The following is a 23166-nucleotide window of genomic DNA, read 5'->3' as shown; positions in this document are numbered from 1 at the left end:
TATAAGGGTACTTACTATGCCCATTCATGAGGGCTCCACCTTCATGACCTCATCACCTCCCAAAGGCCCCACCTCCAAATATTGTCATATTGGGGATTAGGTTTCAATGTATGAGTTGGAGGGGGGCCCTCACACATCCATTCAGTCTCTAGCTCTTTCCTCCTTGTTAAGAAAGGACTGTTCTTCTCCTACTTGACTTTGAGTAAGGGGATGTAACTGCTGGAGAAGATACTGAGTGTGGGACTGAAGGGTCAAGGTTTGGTCCTGTTGCACCCTAGAGTGAAGCCCTTTTAGGCCTATTACATTGTGGCTGTGGACAGACTCGCTGAGATCGTGCTGTCCGAGGGTGCCCAAGCACTGAGATCGTGCTGTCCGAGGATGCCCGAGCACTTGGTAACAGTGAAAGAAGTTACTTTCTTGTATCTAACATTTTGTCACAGTCCATGAACATAGGCGGTGAAGTTTATTTGCCCACATGCTGTCATTGTTTGTAAGTGCTGGTAATGAAATGCAGGGTATTAAGGGTGATAATTACATATAAATTAAGTTTTCTCAATTTGCTTAGTCTTAAAGCTTTGATACTTAATTGGTGGTTTAGTTCCACATTTAAACGAAAGACAATTAAATTGCATGCCTGCCTACAAAATAGTATGTAAGTGTTCTTATGAGAATTCTGTTTAGAATACTTTTCTCAGAAGTAGTAACATATTAGATATTCGACTCAATAAACTAGGTGCTGTTTTTATTTATTTATTTATTTATTTATTTTTTTGTTTTTAGACCTGAAATTAAAAGGTACCTTGATAATATTTCTAACCATATGCCCTTCTGCTGGTCCTCAAAACTGTCAGAGAAAGTGTTGGAATTTAGCTATCATTATCTACTTTTTCCTGAGATTACATATAGGGAGAGTCATAAGAGCATTTAAAATTTGTGAGAGAGGGAGACCATCTAGTATATTGTAAAACACGTAGAAAAACACGTTCTGTTAGTAGGAACAGGATATGCTACGTAAAGACATCTGCTATTTCTGCAGCCCTAGATTTACATAAGAAAGAGTGGTATTTAGATAGTAGGATTCACTAGTTTTTATTTTTATGACTTCCAATATATGTGTCTATATTTGACCTGAACCTCGGACTCTGTTTAACTGCCTACTGGACACTGCACTCAATTGTCTCAAAGCAAACTGGCATTTTCCCCTTAAACTTCATCTGTCCCCTGAAGAGTGGGTATTGGTCCCTTCCACTCCTTTCATTTCCTTCCATTGCTTATCAGTCAAAAAGGTCTGTCTTTTCTTCCCACTAACATCCCTCTCCTAGTTCTCTTGGTCCACAGTTTTGGCTTTGGTTTAGACCCCTGTCCTCGCTTGCTTTGGCTATGTTGTTAGCCTCCTACGTGGATGAACAGTCTGGTCACTGGCCCCTAGGATCAAGCTTCACACTGCTGCTAGACTGAGTTGTCAGGAGTGCTTATGGGATCTTGGCAGTCCCTGGTTTAGCACCATTGAATGGATCCAGTCTTAACCCTCTTAGTATGTATGGTTCACGAGGCTCTACTTCCTTTGTTTCATGTCTCAGTAACCTCCCACATATAGGCTGGATTCACTCCACTCCAGAGTTCTCTCCTAACACGAGCCTGTTGGTCCATGCCATATCTGCTTGAACATGCTATTCTTTACATTTGGAATGTCCTTCCTCTTTTTTTTTTTTTTTTTCAATTTGACTGTCTACTTAAGATTTAAGTATTCTACTCTAGGAGATTTACCTTGACCACTTTCCACCACCATTTCTCCTGATCCCCACTCAAGGAGAGTTGACCATTTCTTCCAGCTGTTATCTAGACATTTAGCACAAATCTTATTTGTGTCAGTCTTTCTTCCCATTACTCTAGGAACTTCTTCCCATTACTCTAGGAACTCCATATGCTTTTATCTGTGTAGCCTTAGTCTATCTAGACATTAACAAAGATTTATTAAATACTGCCTTTGTGCCATCTCACACCTGTTAGGATGGCCACTAGCAAAAATATAAAATAAGAAGTGTTAACAAGGATATGAAGAAATTGGGACCCTTGTGCATTGGTAGTGGGAATGTTAAATGGTGTAGCTATTGCAGAAAACAGTACAGAGGTCATTCAAAAAATTATAAAAAGAACTATGTGATCCAGCAATCCCACTTCTGGGTATATATCCAAACAAACTGAAAACAGGATCTTGAAGAGAGATTTGCACACCCATGTTCATTGCAGCATTACTAACAGTAGCCAAGAGGTGGAAGCAACTCAGTGTCCACCGATGAATGAATTGGATAAACAAGATGTGGTGAATGGAATATTATTGAGCCTTAAAGAAGGAAATCCTGTCACATGCTATAACGTGGATGAACCCTCAGTACATTAAGTGAAATGAGCCAGTCACAAAAAGACAAGCACTGTGATTCCATTTATATGAGGTATCCGTAGTCAAGCTCATGGAAACAGAAAAGTAGAGTGGTGTTTGCCAGGGACTGGGGCGGGGGGGGGAAATGGGGAGCTGTTGTTCAATGGGTATAGAGTTTCAGTGTTGCAAGATGAAAGGGTTTCGAGATCTGCTGCACAACAATGTGAATATAGTTAGATTGCCAAACTGTATACTAAAAACAGTGAAGCTGGTAAGCATTGCCGAACTGTATACTAAAAACCGTGAAGATGGTAAGCACTGCCGAACTGTATACTAAAAACCGTGAAGATGGTAAGCACTGCCGAACTGTATACTAAAAACAGTGAAGATGGTAAGCACTGCCGAACTGTATACTAAAAACCGTGAAGATGGTAAGCACTACCGAACTGTATACTAAAAAACAGTGAAGATGGTAGGCATTGCCGAACTGTATACTAAAAACCGTGAAGATGGTAAGCACTGCCGAACTGTATACTAAAAAACAGTGAAGCTGGTAAACTTTAGGTTAAAAAAATTCCCTGCATGCAAACCAGGGTCCTTTTGCGAATCGAGCAATAAGTAGGACAAAGACTCCGCCTTCATGGATGTCCCCGCCTGTGTTCCATTTGAGGAGACCGTGAAAAACTGAGTTACGTAGTCATTAAATTTTGATTACTGCTGTATAGGAAAAGGTATTAACGGTGAGGACGGCTAGGAGAGAATGCTGCTTAAGGAAGGAGAGACCTAAAGTGGGTGGGCTTGGGCTGCCAGGGGCCTGGGATGAGGGGGATTTGAGCAGCACTGCTCACCCAAAGCAGGACGTGGCCTCAGTTGAAGTTGTGGTAATGAAAGACAGGTAAATAATTTTTTTTTTTAAGATTTGTTTATTTATTTGAGAGAGAGAGAGAGAGACAGAGTGAGCAGAGGGAGACAAGCAGACTCCCCACTGAGTGCAGAGCCTGACATGGGGCTCGATCCCAGGACCCTAAGATCATGACCTGCACTGAAGGCAGATGCTTAACCAACTGAGCCACCCAGGCTCCCCAAGGAACTTTTTCCTTCTTGTCAGAATCAGCTGGGGGATTAATATACAACTAGGAATCCTATTTTTCTGCTACCGAATCTTCTTTACTGTCACTCCACACATGTACCCACACATGTACCCACCCACTCCCACCACTTAGGCTCACTGGCTATGCCATGGTTTCACTCTTCCCAGTTTAAAAATAGTGCTGTTGCTGTTTATATGTGGGATACTGAAGGATGTTATATTATGGGCTGTGTTAAGTAGGTGGGATACAACCTTATCCTTCACATATTTGGGGACAGAAAATAGATCAACTTTTTGGTCAGTGTCTTAGTCCATTTGGGGTGCTATAACAAAAATATCAGACTGGATGGCTTATCAAAACAAATCTTTCACGTTTATGAAGGCTAGGAAGTTCAAGATCAGGACAGCAGCAAATTTGGTGTCTGGTGAGGATCTGCTTCCGGGTTCACAGACCGTGCCTTCTTGCTGTGTCCTCACATGGTGGAAAGGACGAGGGAGTTCTCTGGAGCCCCTTTCGTCAGGGTTGCTAATCCCAATCATGAGGGTTCCACCCTCATGACCCAGTTACTCCCAAAGGCCCCACCTCTTAGTACCATCACATTGGACATTAGGATTTCAACGTAGGAATTTTAGGGGGACACAAACCTTCTGAGCATAGTAGGCTAATATTATCCAAGTATTTAGGCTTCTACTAATCTTAGTTCAATGACACAACTTAATATTCCCTGTCCTAAATTTCAGCTGGACATTCGTTAGTGACTAGCAGGGGGACGCTTTTAAGTTTTATTAGCTCACAAGGGCCCCAAAAACTTATATTATTGTATATAGGCAAATCCACGAATTTTAGAAATGATATTAGGAGTTCTATATTCACATTCTATCTTAGAAATTGAGAATTGTGACCAGTATTCTGGTTGCGGGCAGGAAAGGGACATTCTGCACAGAAGGAAAGGAAGAGCTCCAGCTATTGTGTGCGTGAGGGATCTCAGGCTGTTTGACAGGCTGGAAGCTGTGGCGGCTCAGGAGTGTCTGTATAGGAGGGCCCTGTGAGCAGGGGGCGCATGGGAAGGAGGAGCTGGGTACTTGTCTTGAGGCTTTGTTTTCTCAGCAAGCACAGGGTGTTAACTTAGATCATAGGCTAATTTCGGCTGGCCTTGTGGGGAATGCTGATGATCCTGGGAAAGCTAGGCAAAGAACATTTTTTGGATGGTCTTGTATCTTGTGCTAAGGAATTTAAACTTTTATCCTGATATGAAGGGTTTTTAGAAAGTGATATGATCAGATTTGCATTTCAGGAAGAGTAACCTGTTGGTGGTGTGGAGGGAGATTATAGGGGACTGAAAGCAGAGACAGGAAGCTCAGTTGTCTAGTCCAGAGGTGATGGAAACTAGGGCAGAGACATAAGGAGGAAAGACGAAGAGACAGAAATATTGAGTAGAGAATGTAGATGACTTTGTGGCCCATCATGTCTGTGGCATGAGGGCGATGGAGGGTGGGGGGATGAGTCCCACGTTTGGGGCTGGGGTCGCCGAAGAGCTTGTTGGAGCCTTTTACACAGGGACGGAGGAGGAGCAGCAGTTTGGGGTTGGGGGCAGAGAGAAAATCTCATTTTCATTTTGCTAAATTGGAAATGCTAGTAGGCTGTTGGCTAGATGATGTTTGGGGATCAGGGAGTAGGTGAGGACTGAGGAAAGTTAACAGTAAAGAATGTGAGAGTGGGATGGGGCGCCTGGGTGGCTCAGTCGGTTAAGTGTCTGCCTTTGGCTCAGGTCATGGTCCTGAGTTCCCAGCTTAGCAAGGAGTCTGCTTCTCCCTCTCTCTCTCTCTGCCCTCCCCTGCTCATGCTCTCTCTCTCTCTCAAATAGTCTTTAAAAAAATGTGAGAGTGGGTAGAAACTATTATTTAAGAAAAGCTGGCTATGAGGAGAAGGACAGGTGGGAGAATGATACAAGAGAATATAGACCAGCACGGTCCAATAGAACTTTTCGTGATGGTGAGAAGTTCTAGACCGGCTCTGTCTGTCTAGTATGGCAGCCACTAGCCACCGATGGCTGTTGATCTCTTGAAATATGGCTGGGGTGACTGAGGAAGTGAAGTGAAATTTTATTCAATAGCACAAGTTTAAGTAGTCTCTTGTGACTGCTGGCTGTCATATAGGACCATGCAGTGCATTTACTAAGGATTTTGGGGGTTGACAGATTTGCTTGGATGGAAAGAACTTTGACTTTGGCTGTGGGAATGCCCGAGGAAAGGGTGAGATTGGAGAGAGAGGAAAGGGATGATGATGGAAGCTTCCAAAGTCAAGAAGAGCCTAAGCCTTGAATAAAGCGGGCAGCCTTGTCCCCTGAGTAAGCTCAGGAGTGGTGCCGCTGGAAGTAAGTCTTTGTCAGGCGAAGGATGGCCTCAAAGCTCTGAGAAATAGAGGGCGGAATGCTCTGCTAAGGGTGACGAGGAGGTCGCAGTGGAGACCCAGAGAGGCAGACGACTAAGGACAGGTATGTGGATTGCTGTTGACCGTCCAGCCGGGATTGGAGATCGTACAGTTGTGGTGGCAACAGAATATATTGGTGTGGACCGTCGGCACCCTGGGTGTAATAGTGGGGAAATGGAATATCGGCGGGGGGTGGGGGGTTCCCAGTTGGGTGTGTTCTCAGTGGTTACGGTAAGATGGACAGAAGATCTAGAAAACTGGAGCTGCTACTGGGATAGTAATCCAGCTGATTATTCACGGGACCCAGGAGGGAACCTAACTGAAGCTGAAATGGGCTCATAGTTGGGGAGAAATTGGCTGGGGCCAAGGGATGAAAGTGCAAAGCAGCTGAAGAGCGGGAGCAGTGAGAATGAATGGGTAGAAAACTTAGAAGGAAGGAAGAGGTTGTATCTGAGAGGGGGATGATCAAGTCTGACGAGGCAGAGAGCTCTGTGTGATGACAGGACCTTGAGCTCAGCATGAGAAGGGATGGCCGGAGTCCAGGAGAGGCTCAGGGCCTTGAGGCAGAGAGTATTAAGTTATTCAAGTTAAGTATAAAGTTAAGTTTGGAGAGATTCTATATACGATCCTCACTGACAAAAAATGCTGATGTTAAATAAGGAACTCCTAATTCCTTATTTTACTTTGTAGTTTCTCTTATGCAGTGGGAGATGAAAATGCCCGTACAGTTAGACACACGCTGTGTTATCTAGGCTTTAACCGTAGAATATTGAGGGAATAAACAGTGGGGTGTCCTTTCTGAGATACAAACTTTACAGAACATGAATGTTCACATGTAATTGGCAGTATATTTTTCATATATAATCATAACTTCTGCATAATTTTTTATTCCTTCTTGCCGATGTAAACAAAATTCAGTCCTCAAGACATCTAGGCAAGAGAACTCTTATTTTTCTAATATAGATTTGAATGATGTCCTAATTTTTCCACAGAATATTATTACCATTGTATCAACTTAGCTTAATCAGTCCTATTGTGTTTGAAACCCCTGTAGTTTCAATGATAGGCTACTACAGGGTTCAGGAATTTAAGCCGCTTGCTTTTTCATGCTGAATATTATCTGTATTTATAGAAGTTTCAGTTCACTTATTTCAACATAAATTGAAAGTGAGGTAAAGCCATAGTTATTTGTATGAAAATTTTCCAGGAGAGAAAATCTAAACTTTCCTTCAATTTTAGTGTTGTACTGTGAGATCTTGAGTTGGAAGTGTTTCAATTTACTCTAAGTATGAAAATCTATCATTATGAGTGTTAGAACTTTTTAATGTCTCTTGAGAAGTTTTCTGTAAACTTTACTATGGAAAATGCCATTAAAAATATGTGGAACCAAGCAACATGTTACTCGTTTATATATGGAATTTCAAGTTCATATAGTTCTTGTATTCATGTCTAACTGGAACCATCATTAAGGGTTTTGGACTCTCTTTAAAGGGAAAAATATTGTCTTGAATTTTTGATGTTAATAGAGTTTGGCATCTGGCCCAGGGATTATGTTATTTTGTTTCAAGCCATATTGAAAGAGGAGCTTGTTAGAAGTGTAGTTGATATCCACAGCTAACTTTATGAAAATTGATTAAAGTGTTTGTCTGATAGCCTGACCATTTCCCTCCAGAAACTAGAACTAAAAATACAAATATTAGACTCTTTGCCATATATAAACTATTCTTTAATAAAATTCTATATTCAGTCCAGTGGCACCTTCTAATCCCACAGGCAGAAGTTTGAATCACGTTCTCCCAGATGCATAGTGAACATTTTGCTGTAACGTAGAAAGCCTGTAACTTTTCTGCTAACGCCAGCATTAGGGCGGTGTTCTGTTAGACCTAATTTAGGCAGAGGTATAATAAAGGGGATCTGCTTCCGCGCTATAAATTCTTAAGGGAAATTGCAGATTTTAGGCAAACTTACACTTTTAACATTTGGTGATACAGGGTTGGGTGAATTTAATGCCTCTCATCTGGCCAGACAAACACCGAGAGTGAGGAAGGCAGGCACAGCTAAGCATTTTGGAAAACTTCCAGCTCTGGGGTCTTAGCATCCAGCCTGAAAGGGAATCAGACGAGGTGACTCTTCCTGGGGGGAAGGAATTTGGAGGTAGATGTTGTGAGGGTGCCGTGGGTCCGGATCTAGGTCTGCTCTGCTCAGCGGCCTGCAGCCCACTGAGGACCGCTAATGGGCTGCTGCAGGTCGATGGGCCTGGCTGCTCCTCTGTGTCAGGTGAAAGTGGTTAGCCCATGGTGGACTAGACTGTAGGGCTTGTCAGTATTGGCTACAGCTGTTTAGTGTGATGGGGCGGAGTTCGAAGACACACCTCTACATAGGTACGTCGAAGGCAGTGATCTGCTGGGGTTTTCTGCAGGGGCTGTCAGCAATAGAATATTTAGCTAGTAAAGGCTGGGTATCTACCTGTCAAGCCAGTTAAAGGACTTGAAAAAGGTCTCTCTACCTTTGACTTTTGGGAAAAGACATTAAAAGCAATCTATGGCTATACTGCTCAAAGGGTGGTCCAGGGGCCACCAGCATTGGCACTACCTAGAATTTGTTAGAAAGGAAAATTCCAGCTCTTTATGGGGGATGTACTGAGTTGTAATCTGCGTTTTGACCAGATCTTCAGGGGACTCAGGTAAACCTTTAAGGTTCGAGAGGCACTGATGTAGGGCATCAGATGTTCTTTTGAGGTGACAGAATTGTAGAAGTTTGGAATGTTACAAAAGCCAAGGGAGTAAGGGGCCCTAATAAGCCCAAGTGGCTCACGGTTCCAGAGGTGTGCCAACAGCCATAGCCATTTAGGTAGGAATTAGGCCATTCCTTTATGCGTGGACATTTAGACTGTACAGGCTCTGAGTTTTTTCCAAGCACCAACATCGTATGAATCTAAATATAATGATTTGTTATCAAGGTTTCCTCTTTTTCTAGATGTTTTTGTTGTTCGAGGATAATTGAAAGTCATTTTTATTTACCTTTTTTCTGGTAACGGGAATTAGAAATGCTGTAGAGAAGACTTGGTTAACCAAGATTTGTAGTGATCAGGAGTAGGGTAAACGGGAGCTTCTCGAACTGACAGAAGGACTTCAGTGCAAAAAGAAACATGTGTACGGATGTTTGCTTTGCTCCTTAGATTTCTGTAACCTCCTAAGGCAGGTGTTTGTTTTGTTTTTAGCCTTTTTTTGGTGTCATGTATTCCTTTGGCAGTCTAGTGAATTCTGTGGGCTGCTTCTCAGAACAGTGTTTTAACTGTATAATAAAAGTACACAGGCCTATAAAGGAAGCCTATAAATAACATTCCCAAAATATTCATTAAATTTGGGATAATCATCAACATCTAATCCCTCCAGTGATTTCAAAATATTAATTAGCATAAGAGATATTTCAAGATCTGCAACAACTGTTGTGGCATATGGAAATATTTTTGATTCCCACGAGTGACAAAGCTAAAGGTACTGCTGATATTAACCAGGCTTTTTTCTCTTACATTCATAATTGATGGTAATGCTAAATTTGTTAGAGGTTAGTGAAAGTATGATGTATCATTTTCTCCCCCAGCTGATTCATAATCTTCCAGTTTCATGTTCTAAGATGATTCAATACCACTGGATTCTAGGACCCCATTTTAATTTTGGTTTACTTCTGTTGGAAGCCTATGGTAGGATTCCTTGTAATTTTTATTCCTTGGTTTACCTGATGTTCATTCAGAAAATAAATATGTATTGAGTTCATACTTTGGGTACAGAGTGGGGGTAAAAAGGGGAAGATGAGGAGAAGGATACCAAACTGAGTGAATGAATGTTCCTGCCCTGAAGTGTAGCTGCCCAAATACTGTACTTTTATTTCTAAGAAGCCAAGATAAATTTTATTAAAATCTGTGGATTTTAACTCTTCTTAGTTTTGCATTGTTGCTTGTAACTTAAAGTTTGGGAGACCCTGAGAAAAATCCCCATCTTGCCTGATTATGAATTGCCTGAAACTGTCACTTAAAATAGAGATTCTGGGGCACCTGGGTGGCACAGCGGTTGGGCGTCTGCCTTCGGCTCAGGGCGTGATCCTGGCATTATGGAATCGAGCCCCACATTAGGCTCTTCCGCTATGGGCCTGCTTCTTCCTCTCCCACTCCCCCTGCTTCTCGCTTGTATTAACTAAATCGAAGCCTAGTAAAATAAAATAAAATAAAATAAAATAAAATAAAATAGAGATTCTTAGGCCCCTTCCCTGGAGAACGTTTCAGGTGGGCCATAGGTAAATCTGTCTTTTTAACAAATTTGCCAGATGGATTCTTACCAAGCAAAACTTAGTAAAGCTAGATATTATTTTAACACATACATAGACGTGTACAGATTAGTCATACTGGTAAATATTTTCATGAGAAGGGATTGTGCTGTTTAATGTGTTGCCTTTGTTTCCAGGAGGAGTCTTCCCTATAGTAGGACAGCATAAAGGCTGATGACATTATCCAGACAGTTTTCTCTGAGGAAAAGGGGTCTGATTTTCGTTTCATCTGGCCCATGAATATAGTGTGTCTGAGTTGTTATTTTTTGTGAATGGAAATATTCATATAAATATTAACTTCTTTAATGTAGGTAACATATCACCTTTGGAAATATAAAATTGTGTGGAGAAGGGATATATATCAAAGGTGATAGGCCAATTTATCATTGCAGAAAAGCCCATCTGTTAAAGGCACTGGGCAAAGTACTTTGCATTTGTACTTAACTTTTCAGGAAGCATTTGAAGGAATGGTTGAAAAGAACTACCCTATGAGGTACATATTGTGGTCCTCATCTAGAATTGAGCAAACTGAGGCTTAAGGAAGCCAAAGAATGAGCCCAAGGCCACAGAATTTCTGAAAGCCAGAATTGGACTCCATGTAGCTCTCATTCCAAAGTCTGTGTATGTGGTGGCCAAATCTTTAAAAGAATTGAAATTTTGCACCATAATCTCTCATGGTGTGTATGTGTGTGTGTGTGCACGTGTGTTCCGAGCATGCACACGCATATACCCGCATACATTTATGTCCTCCTCGGATGTCTTTTTCCCTCCTTTTGTGTCTGCTTCTTGATCCATCCAGCGTTTTTCAAGTGTCAAAACCAAGACGTTTATTTTTATTTGTTAAATATTTATTTGTTATATATTTGTTATTAATTTGTAGTTGATAATGCAGAGATTTGTATTTCTTTTAAAAGTCACGTTGTCATTTTTTGTCTTTTTATGAATTTATGACCCAAGATGATAAAATTCTATGCCACTCAAGATCTTAGTACTCATCAGAGCTAATTATTCAAATAAAAGCAACTCTAATAAAAATACTATAACATGTGGTCTTTTAAGATGACTGGAGCATGGCAGTGGGCAGGTATCAGTCAACAGCTATTAATTTAGTACATATTGTTGCCTAAAGCTGCTAAGTACCGTGGAGGATACAAGTGATAGGGTCTGTGATTACCCTTGCAAAGTTGTGCGTGGGAGCGGGGAGACCTCCTGACTCCTCGGCGGGAGCGGAGCCCACAGTGTGGAAGTGAGCACGGTGAGCAAAGGGACAACCAGTAGGCAAGTGGCGGGAGTCCCTTCTGCCGCTGTTTGATCATGTCAGGTAAACTCAGTCCACTTAGTATGTGGGCGGGGGGTCTGGAAAAAGGGGAAGAAGCCACTTCCGTTTTTCAGTATCCTGGCTGGCCATACTGTGGACAGTAGCTGGGAGAGTGACACTGCATCTGAACTTGGCTGGCTGATGCCTGGAAACCTCGCACTCATTCTTCTGGGTTTGTAGAGCTCTTTGACTCCATGCTGTGCAGAAACCCAGCAGGGAATTTGTACAAGGGATTGGGGCTGCAGGTGAGAGTGGAAGGTGCCGAGTGACTGGGACACATGGTTATTCCTTGGGGTCACAGAAGATGACACTGTTCCTGCCGTTCTCCTCCACCTTCTTCTGCGGGAGGCATCCGTATCAACTGTCACATAACGAAACCAAAGACCTCGAAGGGTCTGTCTAGTTATTTAAGACCAGTGAAGTCATTTCCCTTCTACTCCCTTCTTTCTCTGTGTTCATGTTTTGAGGGTCTCCCCCCCCTTTTAGTTTAGCAGCCGTCATCTCTGACTCATTTTCCTTACTGTGGTCGTTGCCTCCTTGGATGAAATGCCATAACACATCTGACCCTCCTTTGCCTCTTCCCCAGCTTCTCCTCTGTCTGGGCTGGAGACTGAATGATGTGTTTTTCTCATTCCTGTGCGTTCCTCATAGCCAGCCATTTGTGAGCCAGCTGTTGTGGGGACAGCAGCTGCAGGGCAAGGAAACTGAATGCCAGGCGCTTTGCTAAGGGGAGAATTCGAGCTGCTCCCCAACTTAGCACTGGAGGTACCATTGGAGCGTCCCACTGGCCCTCCGCATCAATGGGCCATGCAGCTGGGACACCAGTAATATGAAACTTACCCAAGCTCTGGTCGTTCTTTATTGAGACGTTTGAATATCACCAGTTTTCAAACAGAGCACGGACACCTTGGATCCTTGCTGTAGTGAAACCCACTGGGGTCCATGAGGCTTTGTTTTCAAAGCTTCCTGTGACTACTTTTTAATAGAAGTTAATGTTCTCATGTACTAAGTCAATATATTGTTAAGACAGTAGGCTGTTATTTTCTGCTTAACAACGAACATATTGATTATTTGCTTTATATATCTGAAGAAAATTCTGTTTAAGCACAGATGTTACGTTATTTGGGATACTTCTGGAATGAATGAAACTTATTTATCGTAAAGCCAATTATAGTTTACTCTTGAATAACGGGTTTGAACTGTGTGGGTCCACTTATGCACAGATCTCTTTCAATAAATACAAGACAGTTCTGTATTTGCTCATGATTTTTAACATTTACTTTCTCTTACTTTATTATAAGAATACAGTGTATAATACATATAAAATATGCGTTAATTGACTTGTTTATGTTGTTGGTAAGGCTTCTGGTCAACAGTAGGCTATGGTAGTTAAGTTTTTGGGGAGTTAAAAATTTATATGTGGATTTTTGACTCTGTGTGGGGGTCAGGACCTCTAACCTCCACGTTGTTTAAAACTCAACTATTTGCTAAGTGAAATAAGTCAAACAGAGAAAGACAATTATCATATGATTTCTCTCATCTATGGAACATAAGAACTAGGAAGATCGGTAGGGGAAGAAAGGGATAAAGAAAGGAGGGGTAATCAGAAGGGGGAATGAAGCATGAGAGACTATGGACTATGAGAAACAAACTGAGGGCCTCAGAGGGGAGGGGGGAATGGGGTAGACTGGTGATGGGTAGTAAGAAGGGCACGCATTGCATGGTGCACTGGGTGTTATATGCAACTAATGAATCATCGAACTTAACATCGGAAACCGGGGATGTACTGTATGGTGACTAACATAATATAATAAAAAAACATTAAAAAAAATAAAACTCAACTATTTCAATTGGTATAGTGTATCTTAAAAAATGTTTGTTCTCCTGTATTAATGAAGATAAAATAGGGTGAACTTTAATTGAGAGGTTTGACTTGAGGAAGTCAAAGAAAGTAAAAAAAAAAATATAGACAAAAAATAAAAAGTATATATAAAATTTTCTTTGGTTGGGTCTTTTGCTGATAACTTGGAGAGAGAAATTTTTAATGTCCTTAGATGGTTTGAACCTAGTAGTTCAAATTTGGTCATTTTTGCTTTAAGAAATTATAATGGTTTCGTAGAATCTTTATATGTCAACTTTCTCAAAGGGTAGAAAGGCAGAAGTGAAAGGGAGTTCCTTATGATTTGACTTCCCACTTGGCGTGAAGTTTAAAAAGGATGTTACATGAAAAGCAGGAAGGACACAATCAGCTCCAATCTGATGGTACTTCTCCATAGAATTGTATAGTTTCAGGGATAAAGAAAGTTTAGAAGTTGGCTTGAGGACTTGAGATAATTGTGTTGGATTGGGGTGTATATACTTTGAAGAGCCAATTATTGTCCTTGCCCGAGCTCTCATTTCAGGTTCCGCAGGGGCTGACTGCCGGCAGTTCTGTTACAGAATACAGACTACATGGAGATACGTTGTGTCTCATCATTTGGATAGACGTTTGATTTCAGATCCAAGAAAATGAGGCCCAAGAGCCCCACCTTTAAAGTGTTTCAGTGTTTTACTTATAACACACACACACACACACGCACACGCACACGCACACGCACACGCACACACACACACATACACACACACATATTAAAAAACAAATCAATACTTAGCCCAGTGGAATGTTAACAGGTGAAAGCTGCTTGGAATAGGAATTTATGTTTACACTTAAATATGTGAACTGTAAACTATTCCATTTTGGACTCTGGAATATGTTTTATGGCTTAATTAACCTTTTTCCCCCCCTCCTCTTATAGAACTGGCTAGATCCTGCGAAAGAAATAAAGAGACAGCTGCGAAGTGAGTATTTACATAATCATACTTCTGAGTTCATCTTTATATCTGTTTCTGTCTTTAATAAAATTCATAGGAATGTAGACTAGAATACTAGTGATAGAGTGTATTTATATCGTAAAGGAAGCTGGGGATCCTAACAATATTTTTGTAGAATCGTGACTTCATTTTATACATTTTATACATGGTAAATATTCCCTCACAGTGTCTACCACTATGAAGTAATACCTGACCTTTCCTGGGGGAGGGGGGCGGAGAATGAGGAGCTGCTGTCTGTAACTTTCACTGTTGATGTAAATTTTACTCCAGGCAACCAATTACGATGGCTTTGTCTACTTTGTTTTGGAAGTGTGTAATTGGTTTAATTAATGGGCTCATCTCTGGCCCCAGAGGCGTAGATACTCTGCTCCTAAACGTCCTGGAGTGCAGACTCTAGGGCAGGAGAGCCATCTCTTTCAGTCTCTGTGACGATCATCTTCTCTGCTCCTTTGCTCTGCTGTCCAGGGCCGCTCTGTGTGCTCTTTGCGTCTGCACGTCCGGTCCCATGCGAGCATTTCCCTTTTGCTGTCATGGTAGACTCACAAGTGCCTGGAGTTGTGTCCCCCTCACCAGCTACAGCTCGGGCATTGGTTCTGCCTCTGCAGGTGGCCTTGGCTGTGGCCGGCTTTAGGATATCTGTGCCAAGAAACATCATCGCCACAGAAAACCCTCTGCTAGGGATCTGGATACTTAATTTACTTCAGGGTGGGTGAATGACCAGAAAAGGTAGGGAACCATGAAGAGCTGAAAGTTTTAGACAGGAGAACACCATTCTCCCCAGCCCTTCTGGACTGTGGGCCCTGGAGCTGTCCAGGGAGAAACCATTTCTCTGAGTGCCGGCCTGCACGACACCCTTTGTACCGTTGGTTTCATCCCTTACCTATTTACTTTTCCTGACGTCAGCGTGCTGGAACACGCTTCCCTTCTGTCACTTACCGTCTCCCTCCTGTCTCATACTAGGTTTTCCACGGTTGTTTTCTTCATTTCTTTTTCTTTCTCCCTTAAATCTTTTTGGTCGTTTTCCTATCATTTCTTCTCTGCTCCCTTTTAAAATTCTGAGCATATACCTTATTTTCCCATTTCTTCTCCTTGTAGACTCATCTTTCTTTTCCTTTTTTAAGAAAATATCTTTGAATAGAATGACCTTCCTGCTTGGCCCAGGACAGGGGTTTCTCAGGATGTAGGACTTTTAATGCTGAAACTAACAATCCCAAGCAGACTGGGATGGTTTGTCACCCTGACTGTTATTACCGCTGGCTTTCCAGCAGCCCCTCCCCCCTTCTCTTCCCCTCTGCATTTATTGTCTTAGTGTTTCATCCATTTATGCTTGGTCCATAACGGAAAGGGGGGAAAGAAGAAAAGGAGTAATTAGACACGTAAGCATTATGCTGACATTATGGAAGAAACTGTACCACAGAGCCTTGGAATGTTTCCTTTGTCTTTTGTACAGTTCTATGCTCTGCAGAGTACATGAATTCAAAAGGTACGGATGCTTGGTTCTTTCACTTTCTCTGAAACCAGACCTGCCAAGTGACCCACACCTCAGAGAGAACAGGATAAGCTCTGAAACGTGACTGATGTTCCATTGACTTGTTTCCTACGGTCTTGTTCCGGCATTTGTTTACGTTTGTGTGCCACTCGTTTGAGAGCCATGGCGATTCCTAATTTTTCGAAGGCAAGACTCCTGCTGATTATGAATCACGGTCTTGTGCTTTGATTATTTGTGAAGTTTTTTTTAGAGTTCTTTCAGGACTTTTGCCCTTGTGGTTTGGCAAGAGGAATAACAGTAACAAATAGGATTTGGCTTTTTCGGACGACTGGAGCTAGTTGTCTAAATGGAACCCTGTGCTGGCCCGATGGGGAAAGCAGGCTAAGGAGATGAAGTTTTAGCTGTTACCTTTACCTCTTCCTTTCTGCTCCTGTTAAAATGGATGAAAGAACTGTTAATTTTAGCTTCACCCAGCCACTGCTATACTTTGATTGTTACTTTCCAGGTAATAGGCATAGTAAATGTTAACCTTTCTTCAGTTACTTTTGAAAACTGACAGCTTCTCAGTTCCTGTTTAAACTTTGCCTTAAAATTTTCCTCCGATGTACACGAATAAGACCTGCATGAGATTACTATATAAATGGGCCATAGCTAGATAGGCTGTTCATATATCGCTGGGAGAATTTGTGATAATATTTAATTCACAGTTTAACATTATTAGTGCCAAGATGTAAGTGTTCTATTAGAAACTTATCCCTGTAGTCCTCTCCAGGCAAGGACGTGCTCATGATAGTACCTGGGAAACAGAAAACAAGGATCCATTAAGAACTGACAATCCCGTGTTGACTTTGCTCCATTATGGGTTAGCAGTCACCACGAAGAGCCCATATTCCCAGCCAACATGTGCCATAGGACCGGAAGTCTCGCTCTTCAGGAAAGTCCTGTATCCCGTTATGGTATTTTAAATGTGTGACACAGAACGGAAATGCGGGATTGGCTTTATTAGTGGAATAGTGATGCACGGATCCTAAATGCAGTACAAGTGCCTGTGTGTTCCCAGTAGCCATTCGACGAGTATTCGTTGACTTTGGAGTGAGAAAAAAGTTAATATACTGATGGTGAGCCAAGAACAAAATGACACGTTGGAAAAGAGAATGGGACTCAGTAAGATTTTCTTCAAGTCCATAAAGTAAAGCAGCCACGAGGCCTTCAAATATGGATAGAATGAAATAACATGCACACGCTTTTGTTTATATTTGGAAATACTGTGAACTTTGAGCACAACCCTAACTTCTGCTAGTGGAATTATTTGGATTCCTGTAGGAAAATAATACCTGCCCTCTGCCCAGAGTTGTGTTTTTCTTTCTTTTCTTATTTTTAAAGCCATCCAAAGCATTGACCAATCAAACATTAATTAAATGTTAATGTACAGATAGTAATGTTTTAACTTTGAATAAGCCATTTCTGACATGGTTGTTTGCTATATTCATTCTTTGTGGTAAAGTAAAGCCAAGCATATGTTATATATGATGAGTATGCTTATACCCACTCCATAAAACCTGGGAATAATTCTGTTGTCTTAAAGTTTTGCGATGTTTCTGTTCTTTCCCTTTCTTCGGATAGCCCATTAATCATTTCTTGAATAGCTATAGTGATCAATTATTACCTCCCTTCTCCCAACAATGTACAAATATTAAAATACTTTTTTTTTAAACAGTAGGGAATATTTGGCATGTAGAGCTACTGTGGTTAAAACAAATCTTAAAATGATTACATGGAGGTTATAGTAAAATTTTTGCATTAATATATCACCATACAAAACATTTGAAGTATTAGTAAATGTTTATAAAAAAAGTGAATCTGGGGTGTCTGGGTGGGGTAGTCTGTTAAACATCCTACTCCTGATTTCAGCCCAGCTCACGATCTCAGGGTCTTGAGATTGAGCCCCGCATCGGGCTCCGCACTCAGTGAGGAGTCCGCTTGAGTTTCTCTCTCTCTCTCTCTGCCTCTCCCCACTCATGTGCGCGCTCTCTCTCTCACATTCAAATAGATAAATCTTTTAAAAACAAAAGTGAATCTGTTCTCTAATGTTGGGTTATTTATGTAATTTTTTCATTGTTTTTGTGAATAGTTTTCTTAGAATTAAAAAATGAAATTCTCCAAACTGATTTATAGTGGGACTGGTATGTAGTGTTTGAACATTAACCTCTAATTTTTATCAAAATAAATGGTCATTCTGTTGGTTGGATAAATACCCATATTTAATAATTACAGATCTTCCTTGGCTGTTCACCTTTAATGTGAAGTTTTATCCTCCTGATCCTTCTCAGTTGACTGAAGATCTCACCAGGTACTTTATACTTCTATTTTAAAACAAATCTTTACCTACAGCTCTCATTTATTTCTGTCCCTGGGGAGAATAATGTTAATTTCAGGATTAAAACCAAGATATTTTTTCATAAGTTGAGTTCTAGAAGTTTACTTGGAAAGGGGTCTACTTGGAAAGAGTTGGAAATGTTGCCAGTTTTAAAAGTTTTATTCACTTTCCTTTAGTTTCTGTATTTACAGTTGAGTAATGGAACATTAATTATATTGCTGGCAACTTTTTTATGTTATACTTTTAAAAATCATTGATATTTAAGATTTCAGGTTAGTGCTAAGATGGTTTTTATTATATAATGCTTGTGTACCTGTGTCCTTGTCTCCTGTCAATCACAAAGGTGATAGAAGGATAGAAAAAAGAAATTATTTTTAAAAGCCAATTTTGGGGAGTCCCCAACCTCAAAGGGGAAAGAAACTTAATAAGGTAAGCTTTCTTAATAGCTATTTCATTTTCATCTCCTTTGAGATTGTTCGGGTTATACAAACAGATGCTTAAGTTGCAAATAGAAGATTCAGGCGAGGAGCAAGAGAGCATTTACTGATTCTGAGAGTGACCGAGTATTTGAATAGTAACCAAGGAACATTTGAATCCACAAGAGCATTGACATCTTAGCCCTATTCAGCTTGGTTACCAGCGATAGGACTTACTAGCTTTGGTAAGAATAGGTGCATGGATTACATGGCCAAGGGAAACTGTTCAGAATACACTTTTAGAAAACCACAGGGTCTTACTGAAACACTCTGCTTTTGATACCAATGGTTCCTGTGCCCTTGATGCTTTCTGCTAATCCAGTTTTGTTGTCAGACATCGGTTCCCATCAGTGCTTAAGAGTGCACGATACCCATGTGAAAGAGGAATGATGCCGATTTCTTTCCAAGACTGGAAAAATGACAAGTCTTCCCTCCCCTCTCCCCATTGCTACCAGTTGCTAGCTAGGGGTTTTCTGATACTAAGTAAGTTGTGATCAAATTAGCTGTAGCTAGTCATTAATAAACCGTAGCTTTCATGACTGCACAGTGAGCTGCTTGGGAGCATACAACTTAACATGTTTGATGTGCTCTGGATACAGTTTGGGGCTCTGGGACCCAGCGCCCTCTCTGTACGCACACTTCTTGTAGTAATTTGGGGGATGATGGTCCTCTGGTGACTGCCATTTACAGTACAGTAATGGCTTTGGTTTTTCTTTGAAAAGGGGCTTGAACAGTCTCGCTGTGTGTGGTGAGAGGAATGAGATAGTTCGGTGAGCTAATAACTAAAAGCTTCGGCAGGCAGCCCGAGACCAGCCACCTGTCTGGTGGCCTAAATGTCATGACTGAAATCCTCGCCGTGACTTGAGTGAAAATTTAGAAGGTGAGTGGCTTTTAAGGAGTCTAAGAACACTGGTCAAAATAATGTTTGAAGGATGCCAGGTCCTGCTCTGTGAAGAAGATGGAGCTGGGAGACGGAGGAAGCCGTTGGGATTTTTGTTGGAAGTTTTTGGACCTTCGACTTTGTCTTTGAAAGCAGGAAAGGACCAAAGTGAAAAGTCAGGACTATTATCTAAAAAACAGCAATGAGATCTTAGAAATAGATGGAATCTGTGTTGAGGGCTTCAAAGTGCCATAAAATGTGGAGAACTAGCACTGTTCTTGATTAGACTTCGAGAATCAAAGGATACCCTGGAATCCTAGTTTACAGTTGAGTTTTCTGGAGTTAATGCAGGTGTGCTTGTGGTCTTTCAGGGATCAAGGGAGCCTAATCCTCCTTAGAAAGAGAGCTCCTGCATGCAGTGCCTAAAAATCCTCAGACTGTAGTGACCGTGAGGGGACATCCATTCTCTCCGAAGACTATTGAGCGTGGTACTAGGCCGATGATAAGCTGGGTCTCTGCCCTGCCTGACAGCGGACTCGGGGGTAATCTAGGTATAACTGAACTGGGTGATGGCTGACCGCATGTGCTGGGTTGTGCTGTCCGACCCAACAGCCATGGGGCTGGCCCGGCAGCAGCACTCCAGTTGGCATGTGTGGGGCAGAGTGCAAGGGGGGGGGCCCGGCCGCGACCCCAGCTGGACAAAGAAAGAAGGTGGCCAGCTGCTCATGGGCATGGCACTCTCTAAAAGACCTTCAAGAATGAGGGGCCATTTAGTTTGGAGGGGTCAATAGTAATCTTATTAGCAAGTAGTTAAATTCAAGAGTAGAAATCAGGTTGTAAAATGTCAGCAAAGGAGTTGGTAGCCACCCCCCCCCGCCAGTTCCTCATAGAGTATAAATAATGTGGTTCTGTGTGACGTTTAGTGGAAAATAGAATGTTTTATAACTAACTGTGTAGTAAAACCACTTGGAACACTGAATAATAACTACTCTTATAACTTAACGTTGTAATTATAAAGATTATTATTATTATGGCTATTAGTTATTGATTCCTAGGTAACATGTGGTATGTTTTATTTATATTATCTAATTTTTATCCTCACCTTCAAAGCGGGGTAGAACTCTCATTTTATGGGTGGGGAATTAGCCCTAGGCAAGCAAATGAACTTGCTCAAGGTCGCCCAGTCAGCTGTGCTTGGCCCTGAAGCTCATGCTTTTTCTGTTCTGAGCTGAATTAGCTGCCGCTTTAGGTGGAATAAACGGGCAAGTAAGGGCTTTCTTTACAGATTGCCTCATAATTGTTCAATTTTCTTTTCCAGGAAAATAAATTAGTATGGAAAGGCTAGGGAAGGATAAAGGGTGGGTGATCTTAGCTCTTCTTGCAAATGCTTAAAGAGCTGCAGCTGTTTTTAAAATTTCATTCGTCTTTACAACTTTGGAGGGACATACAAATTTTGATTACGGTTTTAAATCCAAGGAGACCAGTCTAAGTGATTAGAATTTTTACTCCGCCATAACAGTCTTCATTGTAATAATAATACGTGGTGATGAGAATAGCAGTCTGAATCCCCATTCTACTGCTTAGCCCGTTAGACTCACTGGCTGTAAATAAGCCGCAGGTTAGGAGCCCGCGGAGGCTGGAGGGACTTCCTTAGAGAAGACGGTTTCTGCTGTGGCTGCAAAGAGGCGCCTATATCGTCTGTTTTCAGAGGAGCCCGACACCTCAGGGGCGGAGAGCGCGGCGGCCCTGACTGACGTCTCCCTGCCCTTCTCGCCCCCTTGCTCCTCAGATACTTCCTGTGCCTTCAGCTCCGGCAGGACATTGCCTCGGGCCGCCTGCCTTGCTCTTTCGTGACGCACGCCCTCCTGGGATCGTACACGCTGCAGGCTGAGCTTGGGGACTATGATCCGGAAGAACATGGAAGTAGTGACCTCAGTGACTTCCAGTTTGCCCCCACGCAGACGAAGGAGCTGGAAGAGAAGGTGGCAGAGCTGCACAAAACCCACAGGTCTGGTGACTCGCTTCCGGGAGAGAGAACAGCCATGGGAGATTTAACCAGCTTCCCTTCTAACACTTGCTAGACAGCCGAGCGTAGTTGACGGGAGCGCCCAGCTTTTCCTTCTGGAACCTCACCTCGTACTAATCGAGACAACCTATGGCCCCTGCGATATCCTTTCATTGTGTTCATGACTCTCCTAGGAAGAGCCGTGCTCATGATCCTGAGTGTTTCCATTTGTTGGGAGAAGTTACTTCTCTCTAGGACATCTCCTTCCGCATCCTCCCAGACCTGTCTGCTAACACACACACACACACACACACACACACACACACACACTCGCGTGTGCAGCAGTCATACCCACATTTCCTATGGGGTCATTTCCTATGTATTCTGCCTTTTGTTTTTATTATCCTATTTGCTAAAGCTGGAGAGAGAGTGAGGCTTCAGCGTTGGATCAGAAGTGGGTATGGTCGTGGGTCTAGGAGGAAGGGGCTTTCTCTATAAAAGATGACCTTTGCTTTAGTAGCTAGACTTTACTTTCTTCCTTCATACCATAGTAAATATGCCATATTACATTTTAAGAATTTTTATATCTTCCTGAAAATGAATGTGTTTTTTTAGCACAAGTTTAAAAAACTCTCACTACAAAATTAGAGTCTGTCCCATATTGCAGGATTGAAATTTTGTAAAAATTTGACAAAAATGCTTGGAAAGGAACTTTCAGAGATTAGAAATTTTTAAACAGACCACATTCATTGATTTTTCTGTTGAAAAAAATAATAACAGTATTATAGTAACTTTATTCCAATTCTACTCAGTAGGTATTTACTGTATAATTTGAATTTGAACTGGCAAGTGGTGAATACGAAGTCCCACTCTGTGGGAGCTGAAAATTTGTGGAGTTGTGACTAGAGACAGGGATGGAAATAATTTTAGTATGAGCAGGAGGTGATACGTGTTAACTACCATAGGTGTAAAATCAAATGCAAGTACTTCTGGTCTGTATTATGATTAATCCTGGTGAAATGAAACGAAGGAGTAGGAAGTAAGAATTTGCCCTATTCAGAAAGACAAGATCACTTTTCTATTCTTAGGTAATTTCTGTTGCACCCATTTCCCCAGTGGGAAAAAAGCTGAAAGCAATTTTCTAAGATAACCTAAATCTCTACCCTTACCCTTTTTATCTTATGAGGAAGAATGCCCGAGGTTCAGAGGTGAGCCTTCTCTCCCATTTCCTGCTTGTCGGCAGATTTTGCGGGGTTACTCTCTCCACCCTGGACTCTCCGAGCTCATACGCTCCTTTCCCATTTTGGCCGCGTTTGCTTTGCACCTGCCAATAAGCTAATATTGTTTCTTTTGATCCTCAGGGGCTTATCTCCAGCACAAGCTGATTCTCAGTTCTTAGAAAATGCAAAGAGGCTCTCCATGTATGGTGTTGACCTGCATCATGCCAAGGTACTGTCCATGTCCTGGGAAGTGGCATCTTTCCTGTCTGTTGACAGAAGTTCTGAGAGGACTCCAGTTTTAGGGTG

The 23166-nt window shown here is 41.8% G+C and overlaps 1 protein-coding gene across 6 annotated transcripts in view; it reads left to right on the top strand.

The window, feature by feature from the left end:
- Positions 1 to 23166, top strand: part of EPB41L2 (erythrocyte membrane protein band 4.1 like 2) — a 208537-nt gene that overhangs the window by 126289 nt on the left and 59082 nt on the right. For all 6 annotated transcript variants that reach the window (XM_040627795.1, XM_008691101.2, XM_008691106.2 and 3 more), the window contains 4 exons: positions 14338 to 14380; positions 18177 to 18252; positions 21425 to 21643; positions 23002 to 23089. In XM_040627795.1, coding sequence (XP_040483729.1) covers positions 14338 to 14380; positions 18177 to 18252; positions 21425 to 21643; positions 23002 to 23089 — 426 coding nt within the window. The remainder of the gene's footprint in view (positions 1 to 14337; positions 14381 to 18176; positions 18253 to 21424; positions 21644 to 23001; positions 23090 to 23166) is intronic.

This window comes from Ursus maritimus, unplaced genomic scaffold (assembly GCF_017311325.1).
Source record: "Ursus maritimus isolate PB19 unplaced genomic scaffold, ASM1731132v1 scaffold_13, whole genome shotgun sequence".
Taxonomy (NCBI): domain Eukaryota; kingdom Metazoa; phylum Chordata; class Mammalia; order Carnivora; family Ursidae; genus Ursus; species Ursus maritimus.
This window is presented reverse-complemented; position numbering and strand designations above follow the sequence as displayed.